Below are 20,177 nucleotides of genomic sequence, written 5' to 3'. Positions count from 1 at the left end.
TTTTCTTTTCTGTACTTGGTTTCCCCATAGGCTTGAGTCCGAGGACCATGCAAGGCCTTGGTTCTGTCCAAAACTTGTTATTTTTTCTTTTCTGTACTTGGTTTCCCCATAGGCTTGAGTCCGAGGACCATGCAAGGCCTTGGTTCTGTCCAAAACTTGTTATTTTTTCTTTTCTGTACTTGGTTTCCCCATAGGCTTGAGTCCGAGGACCATGCAAGGCCTTGGTTCTGTCCAAAACTTGTTATTTTTCTTTTTGTACTTGGTTTCCCCATAGGCTTGAGTCCGAGGACCATGCAAGGCCTTGGTTCTGTCCAAAACTTGTGGATTTTCTTTTATGTACTTGGTTTCCCCATAGGCTTGAGTCCGAGGACCATGCAAGGCCTTGGTTCTGTCCAAAACTTGTGGATTTTCTTTTACGTACTTGGTTTCCCCATAGGCTTGAGTCCGAGGACCATGCAAGGCCTTGGTTCTGTCCAAAACTTGTTATTTTTTCTTTTATGTACTTGGTTTCCCCATAGGCTTGAGTCCGAGGACCATGCAAGGCCTTGGTTCTGTCCAAAACTTGTTATTTTTTCTTTTCTGTACTTGGTTTCCCCATAGGCTTGAGTCCGAGGACCATGCAAGGCCTTGGTTCTGTCCAAAACTTGTGATTTTTTCTTTTTTGTACTTGGTTTCCCCATAGGCTTGAGTCCGAGGACCATGCAAGACCTTGGTTCTGTCCAAAACTTGTGAAATTTCTTTTATTCGGTTTACTTTTCGACCATAAGCCCCTATACCAGGGCGGGGAAAGTTGGCTTGAGGCCGGAAGCCCCTAGAGATGCCCGCGCCCTTGGCACTGTAAGGCGTAGCCCCTAGCAGAAGCTTATGCCGGAGCAACAACTGTATGTCACCGGAGTCGGAGGAAGCCCCAAGAATTTCTGCTTGCTAGAGAGCTCACTCCACCGCCACCTGCGCCAACGCGCAAGCCTTCCCACAGACGGCGCCAATTGTAATGACACAATTCTCTGGCGGCCCAATAAGGATGTTGGGCTCACGCATGGAAGATCCCTCACAATATGATTTGTAGAGAGTGGGCTTGAAAAGCTAGCCGTTGGTCACGGGGCGATGCCCGGTCCTGGTTTTAGAAGAATTCGTGTAGAAGAAAGGATTTGGGCTTGAACGTTTAAGCCCTACGGCATCGCATCCTATGGGATGGGCCTCCTCGGACTTGATCCGAGGACCATTAGAGTCTTACCCAGGTTACCCGACGATGGGTTTTTTTCTGTAATCTCAGGTGTTATTGAGATATTCTCACCCAGATCGTCTCCCTTTTTCGGAGGTGGAATGGGAGTCCCCTTTCGATTTACTTACTTTCTTCTTTTATACTCGTCTGCGTTAACTGTCCTTCGTCCACGTGTAGGGTCAATCTTTACAAGACTGATATTTGTCCCATCAGTCTAATCCCAGAATTGTTGGGGATGGTTGATAAGGCTGCAGAGTACGGCTCTGTCAGGTGCAGAGTCTTATCTGGAAGGGTAGTAAGGATAACTTCCCCCAAGATATTTTGGATCTCCTTACAAATTCGTTCCTATACCAGTTTTACCCCTTTATTCCGGTGGGATTCTGGATCTGCCGAGGACTGAACTGTCCTCGGCTGCCTCCCAAAACTGTTTTGTGCTCTGTATTGTAGAGCTTGGGCCACAGCTCTCCTCGGCTTGGGCCTTCGGATTTTCCAAGAGCAACTGGGCCTGGCCCTTAAATTATTGGGCCCCACACTAGATTTTCTTGAAACCCCGGATGTTAACAGATGGCTTATAATTAGTAAATGTAGTTGTAGATTGGATAAATATTATATAACAATTTTGGATTATTATTCTTTTAAAAATACATAAAATTATTTATTGTCTTCAAAAGTGATTAAACTTGAAGATTTTTAAAAAGGACAAATATTTGGATCAGCTTGAATATGATAGAACTTCAATATTGAGAGATTTTAAAGTTCTTCAAAACATTAGAACTTGACCGGCTTTCAATACTTGAGAGAACAATGTCTCTATTTTATAGTGATCTTCTGAGTGGTTTTACACTTTTACTATGGTTTATCCTTTTGAATTTACCAAATTCAAAAAATTCAAAGAATTCTACTAGGATTTTTATTTGTTGATAATTATCTATAATTTTATTAAAGATAAATATTAATAAAATATTATTTAAATTTGAGTAATACTTGTGTTCAAATCCAATTGACATATAATAATTTTTAATTTGCTAAAATGATATTAATTTTGAGAATTTTTAGATGACACGCATCACTATTTTTTTATGGGAAGATTGTAAAATTTATTAAAAAGAAGATAAATTCAACACATCTTGAACCACCACTAACTCAATTATATTAGGATTTTCCTCTATTTAACTTACAAAATTATCAACTTGGCATGTTTAGCCAAGATGAAACACATCACTATTTAATTTGTGTAATTATGACTTCTCTAATATGATTTTTTTGCATGAAATTATTAAAATTACTATCACTTTTATTACAATAATCTTACAAACTAAGTAGACAAACAATAAATAAAAATTTGTGACACATCAACTATATAATAAATAAATTTCTAAATTTTAAAAAAAAATTTAAACATCAATTTATAAAATTTATGATATGTTATTGTAGGGACACGATTTGTAACAAACCGTAACAGTTTAGGTTCGCACCTAGAAAGGCCCAAACAATATCATTTGTAAAGCGTGGGTTTGAAAGGCTAGGCCTTGGTCACCAGGCGGTGGGTTTTTCATGGTGTTCATGCATGGTTAAGTTTTCTTCGCCCCTGGAGTCTTTCTCCTGGAGGGGGGCTGGGAGGCTCTGGTTTTTGGCCATTTTTCCCAGCCCTTTCTCTAGGTTACTTATTTTTCCTTTTATACTCGCCTTCGTTCACTGTCCTTCGTCCACGTATAGGGTCAACATTTCCAAGACTGATACTTGTCCCATCAATCCATACCCAAAGTCGTTGGGGGTGGTTGTAAAAGCCAAAGAATGCAGCTCTGTCAGGTTCAAAGTATTGAATGGCAGTAAGGGCAACTTTCCCTGGATATTTTAGATTTTTCTTCCAAGTTTTAATCCTATACCGTTTTTACCCCTCTTTCCGGTGGGACTTTGGGTCTGCCGAGGACTGAACTGTCCTCGGCGGTATCCCAAGGCTATCTTGTCGAGCTTGGGCCATAGCCTTCCTCGGCTTGGGCCTTTGGTTCTCCCACGGGAAAATGGGCCTGGCCCATAAATTACTTGGGCCCCACAATAGCCCCTCAAAACCCTGCTATCCGACCTCCTAGTTGGAGGGGAGGGTTTTGGCAATACCGAGCCTTTACTACAGCTCATTTAATTCTGCCTTTCATCAATACTAGCGGTTTTCCACCTACCCAAGAGACATACCGGTCTACGAGACGTTCCTCCTAATTCATTAAGGACGCGCTCAAGCCGTTTGACTACCCCAAGCGGGTCTTTAATAGTTTCCTTTTACGAGATCTTCCAGACTTTCGCGGTTACTGATGGCGTGGGGAGACGGAAAGGGCGTACTTTTGTTTACAGATTTCCTTGGAGATCTGAACGTATTAAGTACCCTCCGTTTAGCCCCTCATATAAAAAGAAAAGGTGAGAGTTGTTTTCACTCGTACCTGAACCACTTTAATCCCCCCAAAATCTGAAACCCTTAAACTCTTCTCAAAGTTTTAATTTTGCCCTTTGGTTATTCCTTAAGTTGTAATACCTTCGCCATAGTAGTAATCAATGAAGGAATCGTACCCCTCCCAAAAATACCATGTTCTAACAAAGCTCGAAATGGCCCGGTCAGGGCAAGGATGGCGGAGACTCAAGATTTGGCTCACTTTCCTTTCAGCCAAAATTCGAAGCAGGGGCTCGTCACGTCAACCTTTTGGCGTGATTGAGCCGAGGACACCCCTTATCAGTACCAACCGGCTTCTCACAAGCATATCTAACATGGCACCAGTGTGTTAGGAGTCAGGACCGAGGCAGGAACTGAGTGCCCCTGCTTCTTCCTCTCTTCGTTCATTGGTGCCCCCTCTGCCTCCCTTTCTTCCTTTTCATCAATTCTCTCTTCTTCTCCTCCTTCCTTACTCATGTCCTCCATCTTTTTCATTCATCTCCTCCATCTTCTTCATTCATCTCCTCCATCTTCTTCTGAAGAAGGTCCTTCTCTCGATATGGGCGCTACTAAGGCAGAGATTGGAAGGACTTCGGAGACGAGTTTAAAAAGAGACCTGACTATTTACTTGATGTACTGTTTTTTTGTTTTTATTGTTTTGGCAATCTACCTTTTGTATAGGCTTGTTTAAGCCCCTCTTTGTACGTTGTAATACATCTTTGTATTAATGAAATTTGTTATCACTTTATTTCACATACTCTATCTCTATATTTCCGGAATGATAAAGCAATGAATAGACATACAATCTTGTGAATGAAAAAAAAAAAATTTTAAACTGTGGCCGACGTCTAGGAACAAAGTCCCAGTTAATGGAAAGATCTTGCTCTGCGCTTATAAAAACAATCCGGCTTAATAATATTGAATCAAACAAAAGATATTTAGGGCTGAAACTCCCATGAGGCAGGAAAAGCAAGGGCATTATGATGAGCCTATTAAGTCGGCCTAGCACAATGTCGCCGACCTTAGAGTACGATACTTAGGGCCCTAATCCTTTATCAAAAAGAAAGGCACTATCGTGAATTTGCAAGTGCTGTTCGGCACAACAATATAACATTTGAATCAATGATACTTAGGGCAAGAATGCTTACTAAGAAAAAAGATATCACCATAACTTTAATAGAGTTGCTTGGCATCACAATGCCGACCTGTGAAAAGCGATACTTACCGCAAACCTAGCCGAGATGATAGCTCAATGCTCAATGCGTTGTAGGAAGTAACCATCTGAGGACGTATCATCCGTAGAATGGATAGCCCCCCTAGGCTACTGAATAGTGACGCAAACATCTTCTTAACACTCCTATTGGCATTAACCTTTTACAGTTGTTGAGCCAAGAACTGAGTAACTTAGAACTGTTATTAAGTGGCCAACTTTACAAAACTCAATCTTTTTCTCATCCAGCTAGTTGGTTTCCCCATAGGCTTGAGTCCGAGGACCATGCAATGCCTTGGTTCTGTCCAAAACCTAGTTTTCCTCATCCAAGTAGTTGGTTTCCCCATAGGCTTGAGTCCGAGGACCATGCAATGCCTTGGTTCTGTCCAAAACCCAGTTTTCCTCATCTAAGTAGTTGGTTTCCTCATCCAAGTAGTTGGTTTCCCCATAGGCTTGAGTCCGAGGACCATGCAATGCCTTGGTTCTGTCCAAAACCCAGTTTTCCTCATCCAAGTAGTTGGTTTCCCCATAGGCTTGAGTCCGAGGACTATGCAATGCCTTGGTTCTGTCCAAAACCCAGTTTTCCTCATCCAAGTAGTTGGTTTCCCCATAGGCTTGAGTCCGAGGACCATGCAATGCCTTGGTTCTGTCCAAAACCCAGTTTTCCTCATCCAAGTAGTTGGTTTCCCCATAGGCTTGAGTCCGAGGACCATGCAATGCCTTGGTTCTGTCCAAAACCTAGTTTTCCTCATCCAAGTAGTTGGTTTCCCCATAGGCTTGAGTCCGAGGACCATGCAATGCCTTGGTTCTGTCCAAAACCTAGTTTTCCTCATCCAAGTAGTTGGTTTCCCCATAGGCTTGAGTCCGAGGACTATGCAATGCCTTGGTTCTGTCCAAAACCTTGTAGTTGGTTTCCCCATCATCCCAATGTAAAACCTAGTTTTCCTCATCCAAGTAGTTGGTTTCCCCATAGGCTTGAGTCCGAGGACTATGCAATGCCTTGGTTCTGTCCAAAACCTAGTTTTCCTCATCCAAGTAGTTGGTTTCCCCATAGGCTTGAGTCCGAGACATGCAATGCCTTGGTTCTGTCCAAAACCTAGTTTTCCTCATCCAAGTAGTTGGTTTCCCCATAGGCTTGAGTCCGAGGACTATGCAATGCCTTGGTTCTGTCCAAAACCTAGTTTTCCTCATCCAAGTAGTTGGTTTCCCCATAGGCTTGAGTCCGAGGACCATGCAATACCTTGGTTCTGTCCAAAACCTAGTTTCTTTTGGCGCTGGACCTTGGCTTTAGGAGAGTTATCTCCTCGGCCAAGCCCCTAGAATTATCCGTGCGATTAATGCTGATAAGCGTAGTCCCTAATCAAGAAGCATAACCCCTAGCGGAACTTTACACTAGAACTCTATAACCTACGGTTAGAAACGGCAACGGAACTCTCTCAACCTACCGTCTATACCAACACACAAGCCCTTTCCCACAGACGGCGCCAATTGTAGGGACACGATTTGTAATGAACCGTAACAGTTTAGGTTCGCACATAGAAAGGCCCAAATAATATCATTTATAGAGTGTGGGTTTGAAAGGCTAGGCCTTGGTCACCAGGAGGTGGGTTTTTCATGGTGTTCATGCATGGTTAAGTTTTCTTCGCCCCTGGAGTCTTTCTCCTAGAGGGGGGCTGGGAGGCTCTGGTTTTTGGCCATTTTTCCCAGCCCTTTCTCTAGGTTACTTATTTTTCCTTTTATACTCGCCTTCGTTCACTGTCCTTCGTCCACGTATAGGGTCAACATTTCCAAGGCTGATACTTGTCCCATCAATCCATACCCAAAGTCGTTGGGGGTGGTTGTAAAAGCCAAAGAATGCATCTCTGTCAGGTTCAGAGTATTGAATGGCAGTAAGGGCAGCTTTCCCTGGATATTTTAGATTTTTCTTCCAAGTTTTAGTCCTATACCGTTTTTACCCCTCTTTCCGATGGGACTTTGGGTCTGCCGAAAACTGAACTGTCCTCGACGGTATCCCAAGGCTATCTTGTCGAGCTTGGGCCATAACCTTCCTCGACTTGGGCCTTTGGTTCTCCCACGGAAAAATGGGTCTGGCCCATAAATTACTTGGACCCCACAGTTATAAATTTACTATCACCCTATTTTCATTTGTCTTATTTATGATATTTATAAATTTACTTTCACTCTATTTTCATTTGTCTTTTTGTTAGCATGCATTGGAGTACATATAAATTTAAATTTGGCCACCAATTTTGTCAGTAGGACCATCTCATAGATCCACTTGCTTGTTTTCGTGACAACTTGCCTTTAATTTTTAGCACGTGTAAAGTAAGGAGTGAGAGGTACGACTTGCTAACTAGCTTAAGTTTTCCGCTGCCTATGCCCTATAGTAATAAGTAGTAACTGTGGAAATTATAAAAAAAGTGGTACTCTAGAATACTAGTGTAGTTTTGTGGTTAGGAATTAAGGATCATCTTATTTTACATTTGTTTTTGGTAGTAGTAGTAGTACAATTTGGTGGTTAGGGATTAAAGAACATCTTCTTCTACATTTGTTTTTGGTAGTAGTAGTAGTACAATTTGGTGGTTAGGGATTAAAGAACATCTTCTTCTTTTTTATGAATGGGATTAAAGAACATCTTATTTTAAATAGAGGAAGTCCATTTCATAATTAAAATTATATTTTTTACACTTACTTGTGTAAATGATCAATGATGTTAAATTATTTAAAATTTTAAATAATAGAACATTAACATATTTTTGAATTTATAATATTTAATCAAACTTATGAATTAAAGATCATATTGGTGGTTAGGAATTAAAGATCATCTTATTTTACATTTTTTGTAGTAGTAGTAGTTGTACAATTTGGTGGTTAGGGATTAAAGAACATCTTATTTTAAATAGAGGGGTTTATTTCATAAAAAAATAAAAATAAAATTATATTTTTTACATTTACTTGTGCAAATAATGTTATATTATTTAAAGTTTTAAATAATGGGATATTAACATATTTTTGAATTTATAATATTTAATCAAACTTATGAAATTGATTAATTTAAAATAAAGTCTTTATGATTTAATTGATTTACTCCGTGTAAATTAATACTTATACCAAAAAATCAGGAAAATTGCCTATTTCTTTCTCTTCTATCTTTTTTTTTTTTTTTTTTTTGATAAATTTAATAGTTACAGTGGAGGAAGAAAATTTAAACTCAAAATAGCTCACTTGATAACAAAAAGATGTTGGTTGAGATACAAGAATCTTGACAAAATAGCCAATTTTTACTGCAACACATTACTAGTTTCCTTGCATATTACAAAACTTGGCAAATTCTTGACATTACATTGCAGAGAAGAATATGGTAGTATATAATTTTTTTTTCCCTATAGCTTACAAAGGTAAAACGCAATAACGTTATTTTAAAAACTTTCAGAACCGTGAAGCTTGTATGAAAAACCATTTGGAAATTTGCATTGGCACAGTGCACTGCAGCATATATGCTTTTTTTAAAATAGAGCTACTATAGCACATAATCTTTGTCATATTTCATGATGCATTTTTTTTTTTCGTAAAGGTAATCCCCATGAACCTAAGATAAAACGAGCGTGCATGTTTAATTAACCTAGCTAGTGTGGTAAAGGAAACGCACCGACCTTACAAAAGGAAAAGGCATAAAGCACATTTAGTATTTCTCCTTTTGGCACAATTGATTGAAGAAAGTTTTTGCCATTTTTGCAGTCCTTTTTGGTATATCATGCAAGTCATTGTTTAAGGAACAACTTAATCAAAAGCAACCATATAATTTTGACAATAACATTAGCTTTCCAATAATTTAGAGAAAGTGTACAATTCTTTTTTTTTTTTTTTTTTGGTGAAATAGGTGTACAATTCTTATAACTATAATATTGTACACTTTACATGAATAGTGAAATGTAAAAATAGTTTTTTTTTTTTTTCCTATTCTTAAATAATAATTAAGTCAAGACAATATCAACTACTGTACTTCCTTAAAACTTCACTAGTAATATTGTGATATATATGTATAAAAATCACATTAATTATTTGTCTAATAATAAATATTTTCAGAAAATATGTATAAAAATCACATTAATTATTTCCCATAAATATTTTCAGTAATGAAGCTAATCGACCTTTTTCTTGAATGACTCATAACTCAATTATAGCAAACTAAGAAACAGAAAAAGCAACAGAATTTAATAGCTTGGATTATTAGATAAAAGAGAAAGATTCAAACTTTTCAGATATTTTTGCCTAGTTGAAGCTCCAACATGCCAGCAGACCATAGAAACAAGAGGGTACCTGGTGCTCTTATCATTTCACCCCAAAAGCGACCATACAAATGAAACAAGAATCCATCACAACGTTGAAAACGACATGCCCTCTTCTCTGTATTTTTCTAAACCTATACAGACAAGCAATTAATCACCTAGTACTAGTAGTACCTACTAATAACCTAATTTTTCTTGGCCTAATCAAATTAAATTTAGTCATATCTATATCTAATCCAAACTTTCATCTTCTTCAACCTTTACAGAGACTTTTTTTTAACATGTAATAATAATTCTTCAAGCAACACTAATAATGCTATCCCCATTGCTGCTAAAGTTGCCTGGCATGGCCTGAAAAGCCGAAGAGTGCTTCCCCGGTGGCGGCGGTGACTGCTCGTCCGACGATGCTGGAGAGAGCTTCAGTGACAAAGGCAAGGTCTCCTTCTGATTCAGATTAAGTTGAGCCATTTTTGAAGATGGAGGGACTGGAAGAATTGGTATTGGCCTAATGGGCTTACTTGTCAACCTCATAAAAGAGAGATTTTCAACTTGGTTTTCACCAACGTGTGGTACTGCAGAGAGCGACACAGGAAAAGTTGACACTGGGAACCCACCGAGACTATGGCTTAAATGTGGCTGTGGCTTTGGTAGTGGAGCAGTTTCTTGGTGGACTTGCTCTTCTTCCATTAAAGAACCCATAAGCTGTCATTCAAAATCCAAAAAATGACCCAAAAAAAAAAACTATTAATTGCCACACACAAAAGTTGAAAAATAACTTGACTGTTTGTTGAGATTTATTATGTACGATATATAAATCTGCTGTATCACTTTTATTACCGTATCAGTAGTAGTGATGTCAAAGAGACTAGATCTCCTGCGTCGCCTATTCAGGTTGGCCCTCCGTAGAAAGTACTTCTGAGCGTGGCTTGCAACCTGTGTGGGTGTACGCGTTTTCACAAAGTTTCTAGAAATCCCTCTCCAATCTCCTTTCCCCACCTTCTGCAACCCCAGCAAGAATAGCCTGTGCTCCTCTTCCGTCCATGGCACCCCTATACACACACAAGAAAAAAAAAACACAATTAATTCTAACTCAAATATCACTTCTTTTTTTGCGATGAGAACTAAGTTATCGTTCTAAAAGTTTAAACTGATAAGAGATGATGATATAAATAATTACGAGTTTTAAAATTAAATATAAGAAAAGCACCTCTCTTGCGCTCGCGGCTACGGCCAGAGGGGTGAACGACGTCGTCGGAGGCATAGCCAGATTCGACGTTGGGATCTTGAGGCTGCTGGTCGAACTGTGAGAGATTAGTCATGCTAGCACTCTTCCTAAACGAGTTTCCCTCGGTGACTCGCACACCAAACAGCATGATTCCGTTCTCTCCTGACACATCGCCGCCGCCAGCACCACCAGCACCGCCACCACAGCCTCCACCGCTAGCCTCCGTGCACGTGCGCGAGTTGTGGCCGTTGTTCCCGCACTGTGAGCACGTGCGAGACATCTTTGTAGGTGGAAAAGCACAAAGCACAAAATGATATGAGAACGCAAAGGGTGAAATGAATATATTAATATTGGAATATAGTCTTTCTCTCTCTCAGTCCATGCAAAGAAGAGAGAAGAAAAAAAGGAGGTAGAGAGAGAGAGAGAGAGAGAGAGGATGTGAATTTGTGGAGTCTAATGGAAAAGAGTAATGAGGGTTGCTTTGGTTGATATAGACACGGTAATATTTAGGGTTTGTGCGCAATTTGGCATGGACTTTTTGGTTTCTTTGGGTTACTTGGGAAGTGTTATAATGACTTGCGGGTGCATTGTATATTATATTATATAGTTGTACCAATAATGTACCGTATCTAGTGCATTTGTATTTTCAAATCATAAATTGGGACCGTCCAATTTTGTCACGCCTCCTCGATCGGTGCAAACAAGGCCAAATGTTCTAGTAATAATATCCCATCATTGTTTTTATTTGGGTGAAACCCATCTGTTTGCCAAGCATGATAATAAACAAATAAACAAAAATACAATTTGTCTACAGGTAATTTTTTTTTTAATTTAATATAATCATTTTGTCAAAATTTTGTTTTTTTGTTTAGAAATATATCTAGTAATGATTTTAGATAAAGTCAAGTTTCAACAAAGAAACAAATTAGTGAATAGCTAATTCATGATTCATGAGGATAAGTGATCACGTCAAAAAATTAATTGGTGTGTTTGGACTTTAGATGTATAATGATAATAAATAACAATCATCATGAAGAAACATATATCATATTATCTTAATCCAAAACGAACACCTATATTCTAGGATTTCATCATAAATGTTTCTTGTATTTGGGTGGTCGAGGTTTGAAACATGTGCAACTGTGCATAATCCTCCAATGCCTATTGAACAACAGATTTTTATGACTTGATAATTGATTTGAGATAAGGGTCATTTTGATTTATCTTGACCTTGAAAGTTAAGTATTATTGGTGAGGGTTTAAATGGAAACCAAAAAAATATGTAGAAAATTTTTAAATTAAATGAAAATACACAAGTGGGTTATAGCTAGTTTAATTGGTAAAATTTTTTGTGGTGGAATTAGAGATCTGGAGTTTCGATCACCGTCTATATCAAAAAACCAATTGGTGTTTATGTCCTGTATATATCAAAAAACCAATCGGTGTATTGGTTTAATAATAAAAAATAATCATCAGGAACAGATCTTATATGTTGAAAATTAAAAACTATTTCTCTAAAGAAATACATAAATAAATAAAAAATTAAAAGGGGATGGTGGAGGAGGAAAGTGTTTTCTCCACCGTTAAATGGGCATATTCGCTGCTCCTTTGAAGCTTTGAGAAAGATTTCGTTGTCTCATAGTTGATGTCCTCACAAACCTTATTTTAATTGTTGTCCCAAGCTGTGGGCGTGGGTTGTGGAGGATAAGTAAAACGTGGAGCCCACTCATCACCTACACTCTTCTTTAGTACCTCAACCTTTGTATGTGGACCGTGGTGGTGCTCTTGTTGGTGGATGGGATGCCTTTTGCTTTTGTATTTTGGAGAGTTTAAAAGCTTTAAAAAGCTAAAGGAGAGTTTGAGGTTCTCCTTTACATCCATTCTTTTTTCTTCTTTTTTTTCATTCACCTTTCAATGAAATGAAACCCCCATTAAATATTAATTCTTCTCCATATAAATAAAATTTCCATTTGGAATAACAAAAGATGTTTGAATGGATATTCCATCTATCACTTGGTTGAAAGTTTAGTACAAATGAATGAACTTGTTATGACCGAATACTTCCTATTCTATTATCTTCTAAGCACTAATTCCTTTATAAAATGAAAGTAAAATATTCATTTTCCCTTTATCTTGAGGGAAAAAATAAATTAAAGGGCAAAGTCATGCTAACAATTGTTTCCCTCACTTTCCATTACTTCTTTATAAACTCCCAAATAAAATAGAAAGATATACCATGTTTTGTCGCTTTTCATTTTTTTTTTAATGATCTTATATTAAATTAAGTAATGTCATGGACATATGTAAGTATTTTCACCATTTTTTACAATTATTGTTGTAACAAAGTGTAGTATAACTTACCTTACCCTCCATTAAAAGTTACAACGGCTTTTGAGTGGAGTTATGATATGCATTTGTGTTAGAATCTCTTTCACTCTCCTTTGTGTGTGTGTGTTTATTTCTCAAAAAAAAAAATTATTGTTGAAACAAGTTGTAATCGTAACAATATTAATTTTACATAATATCATTAATGATTATAATATTTTTTTATATAATTTAATTTGTTATACAAGTGAGGGACATGGATTCAAATCAACATTACTATTAAACTACAAAACACTAATAAATACTAGCTTCTGAGCACACGCATGAGGCTCTTCTATTTTTTGGGTAAAGATTAATAATTTACATTTATTAAAATTTGGGATTTCTACTTTTTCCAATTACAAAAAAAAAAAAAAAAAATCAATACGTGGGGTGAGTTTTGTAGATTGGAGGAGTTTTAAAACTAACAAAAGAGTGATCCTATTTTGTAGAGAATTAAAGTGTAGAATTAGGAATTTAAATTAACGTAAAAGTAGGAGTTTATTAGAAGTAGGAAAGCATTTTAATGTAGAAGTAAGAATTTATTATTTTTATCAATTTAGTATGTTAACCCCATTTTTAAGTTTTAGGTAGGGGTATGTTTGTCAATAAAAAAAGTAATAACTAACTTTCTTTTGCCAATTTACTATTTTATCCCCATTTTTAAGTTGTTGGTTAATTAATTTAGGGGTATTTTTGACAGAAAAAAAAGTAATAATTAACTTTCTGAATCTTCTTAATATATACAGATGATGATTTTTGACAAGTCTTTCTTTCTTTTTAGAGCATTGACACGGCTACTAAACTACAAAACCCTAACTATGACTATTTTTGACAAAGCTTTCTTCATTTTTGGAGAATGAAGAAGTCTAACTTTTTTTTTTTACAAAAAAAATGTTTTATATTTGCATTTTTTTTAAATAAAATTTTAAAAAACTGGATATAAAAACTAAAAGCAAAAGTTAAAAGTTGATGTTAGACTGATAGTAAAATAGTTTAGCTTCACATCAAAAAAAAAATAGTTTAGCTTTTATTCCGGAGTACAGCATCGTTAAACCACGTGGAAAATAGAAAAGTCGGTATTCATAAATCATAAATATGATAAAAAATAATTTAAAAAAAAAAAAAAAAAAAAAAACTTTTCTCTGGCTGTTATGTATGGTAATTGACGAGGATGTAAGATTAGAGTTGCTCTTTATGGAGCGCATGTTCCTCACTTGCCGTGTTAGTGACAGAGCTTTGTTTTCTTGTATATTTTCATTGAATTCATTGTCCAGTTGTTTTCATTTCTTTTCTTCTTTCTACGGCGTTCCGTTTTATTTTAAGCTTCCGCACCTTGTTTTGTTGTCATTCTGTCTCATCACATGTTCTGAAAAATCAAAAGATAAGAAAAGATAAGGACACTGTAGAATTATTTGAAATCAGCTTATTTAATTTTTTGTTAAAATTTATTTATTAAAAGTATACTAAAATATATTTATATTTTAAAATTTTAAAAAAAATTAATTAAAAAAATCGAAAATTTTTTTATACTATATATAAAACATAAAAATTAAAAGCTAAAAACCAAAAGGGAAGCTTGCAAAACACTTTCTACGCTTTTACTCGTTAGGCACTTTGATACTCACGAAACTTTTGTGGCGGCTAATATTTCATCACCAATGCTTGTGGGTTCTCTCTTCTCTCGTCCAATTATTATTCTTCTGCTTCTGTTTCAATTTTGTCTCAGCTCGCAACAATTTTCTTCTGCTTGCTTTCTTTTACTGTTCCAAATTTTTTTCTTACTTGCACTATCGTCAGAATCTTCTACACCTCGCATCTTCGACGGCCAATAATAACGACTACTTTCAACTTGCACATAGGATGATGTTGATGTTTGATAATACATCTTTTCTGTTTTTTGGCTGGACATGATAGTAAGGTTAAAGTGTTGTTTGGCAATTGGCTCTAATGAATATGTATTTCGTAGATTTCTAGGCAGTATTTTATAAATTAAAAAAAATGAGGTATTTTGATAAATTTTATATTATTGTTTTTTAAATCAGAAAATATTGTTTAATACTCGTTGTTGTACACTTTAAAAATATAACATTCATAATTTCACATGTAAGATACACATTTTTTTATTGATATCCATGTTTTAAATATGAAATGAGAAATGTATGCGGATGATATACCGAGAAAATCAGGACCCATCTAAATTACATTATTTTAAAAAAGTACATTGCATTTTTTTATTTTTTAAACATCATTTTTTAAACTGCCATTTGGATTTTGACAAAAAAAAAATACCAAAAGGTAGCGAAAATATTTGATATAGCATGCTTATTATTATTTTTTTATATACAATACATTCTCTTCATGATATACTTACCGTATAATAAAATCTAGGTTTAGAAGTTGTGATTATGCCAAGTATAAACTATGTTTAATAGATCGGTAGTTGCATCAAATTGCAGCAATTTTTAAGATAAAAACAACAGCTTAATTATCCTTATCAATTTTTTTTCTATTGATGGGACTGACGAACTTACTTCACTTGGACGATCTCATCAAATATACTCGTCCCCCAGGCAGGATATGGACGAGCATAGGGTGACCATTAATGAGAGCCTTCAATGCCACGAATGGTTACCAATCAGTGGATAGACCGTTAGAGCCTCATCAAAACCCGTATTCATGAGGTCTGAGACGTTACAAAAAAACATTAAAGTCACAATTAAGGCCCCAATGGCTAGAAACCACGAAATCGTATATATACACTAGTCAGAGATAAACCAGGTACATAGACTCACCTAAAAGTATTCATAGATACTCTAATATTCAGCCCTTTCTTATTTTTTTTCTCTAAAAACACCTGTATACTGACTTTGGCATCGGAGGCGTGGTGGTAGGCACCACATCGGTGACCATCTTGAGGAAGTCATTGTTCCACATTTGTAGAGATAGTGACAAGGACCCAACTTCATCTGGACGAGCTTACAAATACTGACGATTTGCACTTCATCATCTACTATCTTATCAATTCTTATAATTGATACAAAAACTTAATTATTGATTAAAAATCTAACTTTTTTATAATTTGAAATTCTATATCTAATGCAAGTCTTCCAAAAGTTTGATTGCCAAATATATTTTTTAACGATAATTTCAAAAAGTTTTGTCATCCATATCTTTTTACTTGGTATGGTTTCTTAGGTGAGGTTTGGTTCTAGTGCCCAGTTACACTGGATGCATTGGACCTAAACCTCACCCTAAGTTGTTTAACTGTAACCCTATAACTAATGCATTGATGTGATGACCTTAGCTTTCACAACTATCATATTATTTATGTGGTGGATAATCCATTCATCTTATGGCAAACCTATTCAAATTCATCGCAATTCAATCCTACTTATTGGGTGGTTAAGTAATTAAAGGTGATGGGATAGCGAAAAATTAGTTCATCTCCAATTCGTCCATAAGGATCGTCCAAGGCAAGAGAGCAAACAAGATCAGGAATCACCCAAGGAGAAGAAAAGATGTTCATGGATGAGAATATCGCTCATGAACGATGAAGTCTCCTATGGACGATAATGAGCTCGTCCATGGACGATGATCAGATGTCTAGGGACGACCAAATCGTCCATACAATGGACGGACGAATGCGCAACACTTAGGAAACTTTCAACACTTTGGAACGGTTACTAAACCCATAATTATCGCCATGAATTCCTCGAATAAGTTAACTTCCGTTAGCAGTTACAACTTCTATAGCCGTTGAGGAAGTTATGTCCAGATTCATTGGCTTCCATGAATCTTGGAGAAGTTATTGGGTAAATAACTGTCCCCAGGGTCTCTATATAAAGGACTGGTCTGAATCAAACATAGGTAAAAACATTCTGACAGTTTACTCCCAAAAAGTTGGAACTCCATTCCTGTGAGAGACTAACTTAGCCATTGGAGGGTGTTTGGCCGGTCTACTCCGGTCCCCTTTTTGATTGCGTGTTCATTTTTGTAGGCCTTCCATAGCCACTAGTAGCCCACTGAAGCCGGAGCGTTCAACCTACTAATTCTGTGCGATATCAAAAGGCTTAAAATGATTTTTTATTTTATGAAAAAACTTATAAAATAAATGTATAAATAATTATATATTTTAATAGATTCAATAAAGATAAAAGAAAAAATTGTCAAGTGTAAATAATTATCTCACTAAAATAAGGGGTAAGATTTCTTCCTAAAACTAAATTAAATTGATAATTCCAAGTTGAATTTTAAATTGATAATTATTTAAAAAAAAACCGTACTAAACAATTGATAAATCTAAAATTAATATAATCTTGATAATATTATAAATTAAAATTAAAGTTGATAATTCAAGAATACACGCGTAGAACATCTTCATAATTTGATGTAACATAAAAATAAAATTAGAAAATTGTTAAAATTAATCTATTAATTCTAACCATATTTAATCATTAATTCTAAGACCCTAACCCTAAGCATATAAATTAGATCAAAGCTAAGAAAATTAGTTTAAACAAAAGGCAACCAATACACAAAACCTAATCAATTTAATAAAAACAAAATACCAAAACAAAGAAGAAGCCTTTAGAAACTTAACAATGTTTTCGAATGTTTTGAATTCATTAATTAAAATCACATGAAGACAAAAAACCAATAATAACACTAAAGAAAATAAACAAAATGAAAATAATAACAATAAAAGAAGAAAGAATGCATACCTATATTGTTATGGGATTTAGGCATTTACATATTGAAATAAGCTTCACTCCAAAAAGGATATATAGGGTTATATATATTGGTAGAGTTCCATTTGAAATATAATTCATTTAAATCTTATTGAAATTAAAGATATCTAATCAATGTGTTTGTTTTTATCCCATGAAAATTGGAATTAAAAAAAGGTCATATGAATAGAATGAAAAAAAGAAAAAAGAGTTGATTCAACATAATGTAACATATAAAAAAGGGATAATTACAGTAAACCCACCTGAGGTATAGCCCATTTTCACTTTGCCTACCCGTGGTTTAAAACTTTACACTTTGTCCACCTGAACTTCAATCTGTTACCCATTCGTTACCCACCTCTGTTAAAATTAGGGGTAAAAATGTATTTTATTTTCACAATTATGTCTCTCTCCTCCGAAAACAAAAAATACCAGAAAAAACTCAAACAAACAAGATCAAAAGGGGGTTTTGTAGAGAAACAAAATGTGTATTAAAATAAGATCAAATGGACAAGCCAACACATTTGGTTCATCATTTCTCTATCTCACTCCCATCTCTCTCTCAATCTCTGATTTCTCTCTCTATCTCACTCATCCCTTCTTCCCACAACCCATTTCAGATTCATAATTTTCGTTTTCCATTTGCCTTTCTTGGGAAACAAACATGGAGTAAGTGGGTCTGACCTAGATTGCGGAACTATGCTTGATCGTCAATGAGTTCATCTGGAGCAGAGAGATCGATACAATCAATTTTCACAACAGGAGCAGAGAGATCGTCAATGGGTTCGTTTGGAGCAGAGAGATCGTTAATGCGTTCGTAGATGTCATCTTCAACAAATATGGATTCCACGCTATTCCAATCAATTTTTTCAGGTTCCATGCCTTTGAAATTGAAGAACTTATCTACAAAATTGAATAACTTCAAAGAATATGTTGCTGTGTTGCTGTCTTGAACTCGTTGCTGTCTTGCTGTGTTGCTGTCTTGAGCTAGTACAGAACCAAACCCTTGAACTCAACTCTTGAAACATGTGTTGTTGTCTTTGTCCTTGTTGGCCACTGCCCTATCTTTCTTGATTATTTTTCTAAGGAATTTCAGAAGAGGACCAATAGTTTGCATAGAGACACAAAATCCCATCATCCAAGCTCTTTCAAAAAAATTCAAACCCTAACTTTTTGATTCGTGTTATGTTATGTTTTGGTTGTAAAAGTTGTTTTCTAACGGAAAAGCCAAAGGTGGGTAACAGATTGAAGTTCAAGTGGGTAAAGTGTAAAGTTTTAAATAACGGGTAGGCAAAGTGAAAACGGACCATACTTCAGGTGGGTTTACTATAATTATCCCTATAAAAAATTAAAAATTATAAAAAAATTATTTAAAAAAAAAAGAAAAAAAAAAAGAGAAAAAGAATGTGGTTGATAGCTATAAGGAATTTATATATATATGAAATGTTATCAACGTAAAAATTATCAAATTAATGGAGATATATACTGTTTTCTGAAATAAATAAAGATCAAATTATTGGAGATATATACTGTTTCTTGGGATAGATTTATATTAATCGCCTCTTGAAGAATTTGGATTGTGCTTATCCCTTAATAATCAAGTTTTGTAGCTTGATATTCTGATAAAATAATATTAAAATTTTGAAGATTTAGATGATAAAAATTATCTAAATTAAATTTTTGTATGTTAAATATTATCCCCTAATTTAAGAAATATATCCTAACAATAAAAAATAGTGTTAATTAGATGAAAAATATTATTTAAATCAAATTTTTGTATGTTAAATATTATCCCTTAATTTAAGAAATATATCCTAACAAATAAAAAAATAATGTTAATCTAATTTTGTTTAATGATAAGAATGAATTAGAGTCCTAGTAGTATACTATTCCTTTTTAGTTCTTTAAAAATCTAAAAATTTAATAAAATTTATGCAATTTGGTGAAGACACGTGGCGCAACCATGGTGTCTAAGTCTAACTTTTATTATAATATTATTTTTTATTTTGTGGTTAGCCTATTTTTTATGGTTTCCATTTTATAATGAGATGTATTTTTATGCAACTTTCTTCTTGCTTTCATGCAATATTTTGGTAATATGGGTGATATAGTCGTTGTATTTGCTACATTTTATTATGTAATGTGTGTGTATATATAAATATTTTTTTGGGTGATTTATTTTCAGTATGCAGGACCTTGCAAAAAGGTATTGTTTCTTAATTCTCTGTTATAAGTATGTGGTTAAATAATTAAATTTACTATTTTTTAACATTTTAAACTTTTGGGACAATCAGTAATTTAACATATTCCCATAACATTTGAATGCTAATGAAGTTTTTTTTTTGATAATCAGAATGCTAATGAAGTTATTTTCAATTATCTATGCAAACTTATTGCCAAAGTCTTACTCTTAATAACATGCTTGCAGTTAAGAGTGGCTCAATTTTTGGCTATGATCTTCAAATTTCAATTATCTATGCAAACTTATTGCAACCCTTTTCTAAATTTTTTTTTTTTTTTTATCATTAATGTTCTTTCTATATAGATATAGAAGTGGCGTCCAATGATGCTTTAGGGTGGAATATGTTGTAGGAAAGCGCCTCCAGATAGCACTCCCACCTCAATATTGATTGTGAAAATATTATGACTCTAGAAAGATATCCAAGAAATAAACAATAGGAACAAAGCAAACCCAAACTCAAAAAATAAATAAACACA

The 20,177-nt window shown here is 35.1% G+C and overlaps 1 protein-coding gene across 1 annotated transcript; it reads right to left on the bottom strand.

Moving 5' to 3' along the window:
- Window positions 1-9,055: 9,055 nt before the first annotated feature.
- LOC115978666 (transcription factor MYB1R1-like) lies at window positions 9,056-10,919 on the bottom strand. The gene is made up of 3 exons (XM_031100504.1): window positions 10,348-10,919; window positions 9,978-10,189; window positions 9,056-9,842 (listed from the first exon to the last, which is right to left on the bottom strand). The coding sequence occupies exons 1-3, from the start codon at window positions 10,643-10,645 to the stop codon at window positions 9,438-9,440; spliced, it is 915 nt and encodes a 304-aa protein (XP_030956364.1). The 5' UTR covers window positions 10,646-10,919; the 3' UTR covers window positions 9,056-9,437.
- Window positions 10,920-20,177: the final 9,258 nt, after the last annotated feature.

The sequence above is a fragment of the Quercus lobata genome, chromosome 3 (genome assembly GCF_001633185.2).
Source record: "Quercus lobata isolate SW786 chromosome 3, ValleyOak3.0 Primary Assembly, whole genome shotgun sequence".
NCBI classification, from domain to species: domain Eukaryota; kingdom Viridiplantae; phylum Streptophyta; class Magnoliopsida; order Fagales; family Fagaceae; genus Quercus; species Quercus lobata.
This window is presented reverse-complemented; position numbering and strand designations above follow the sequence as displayed.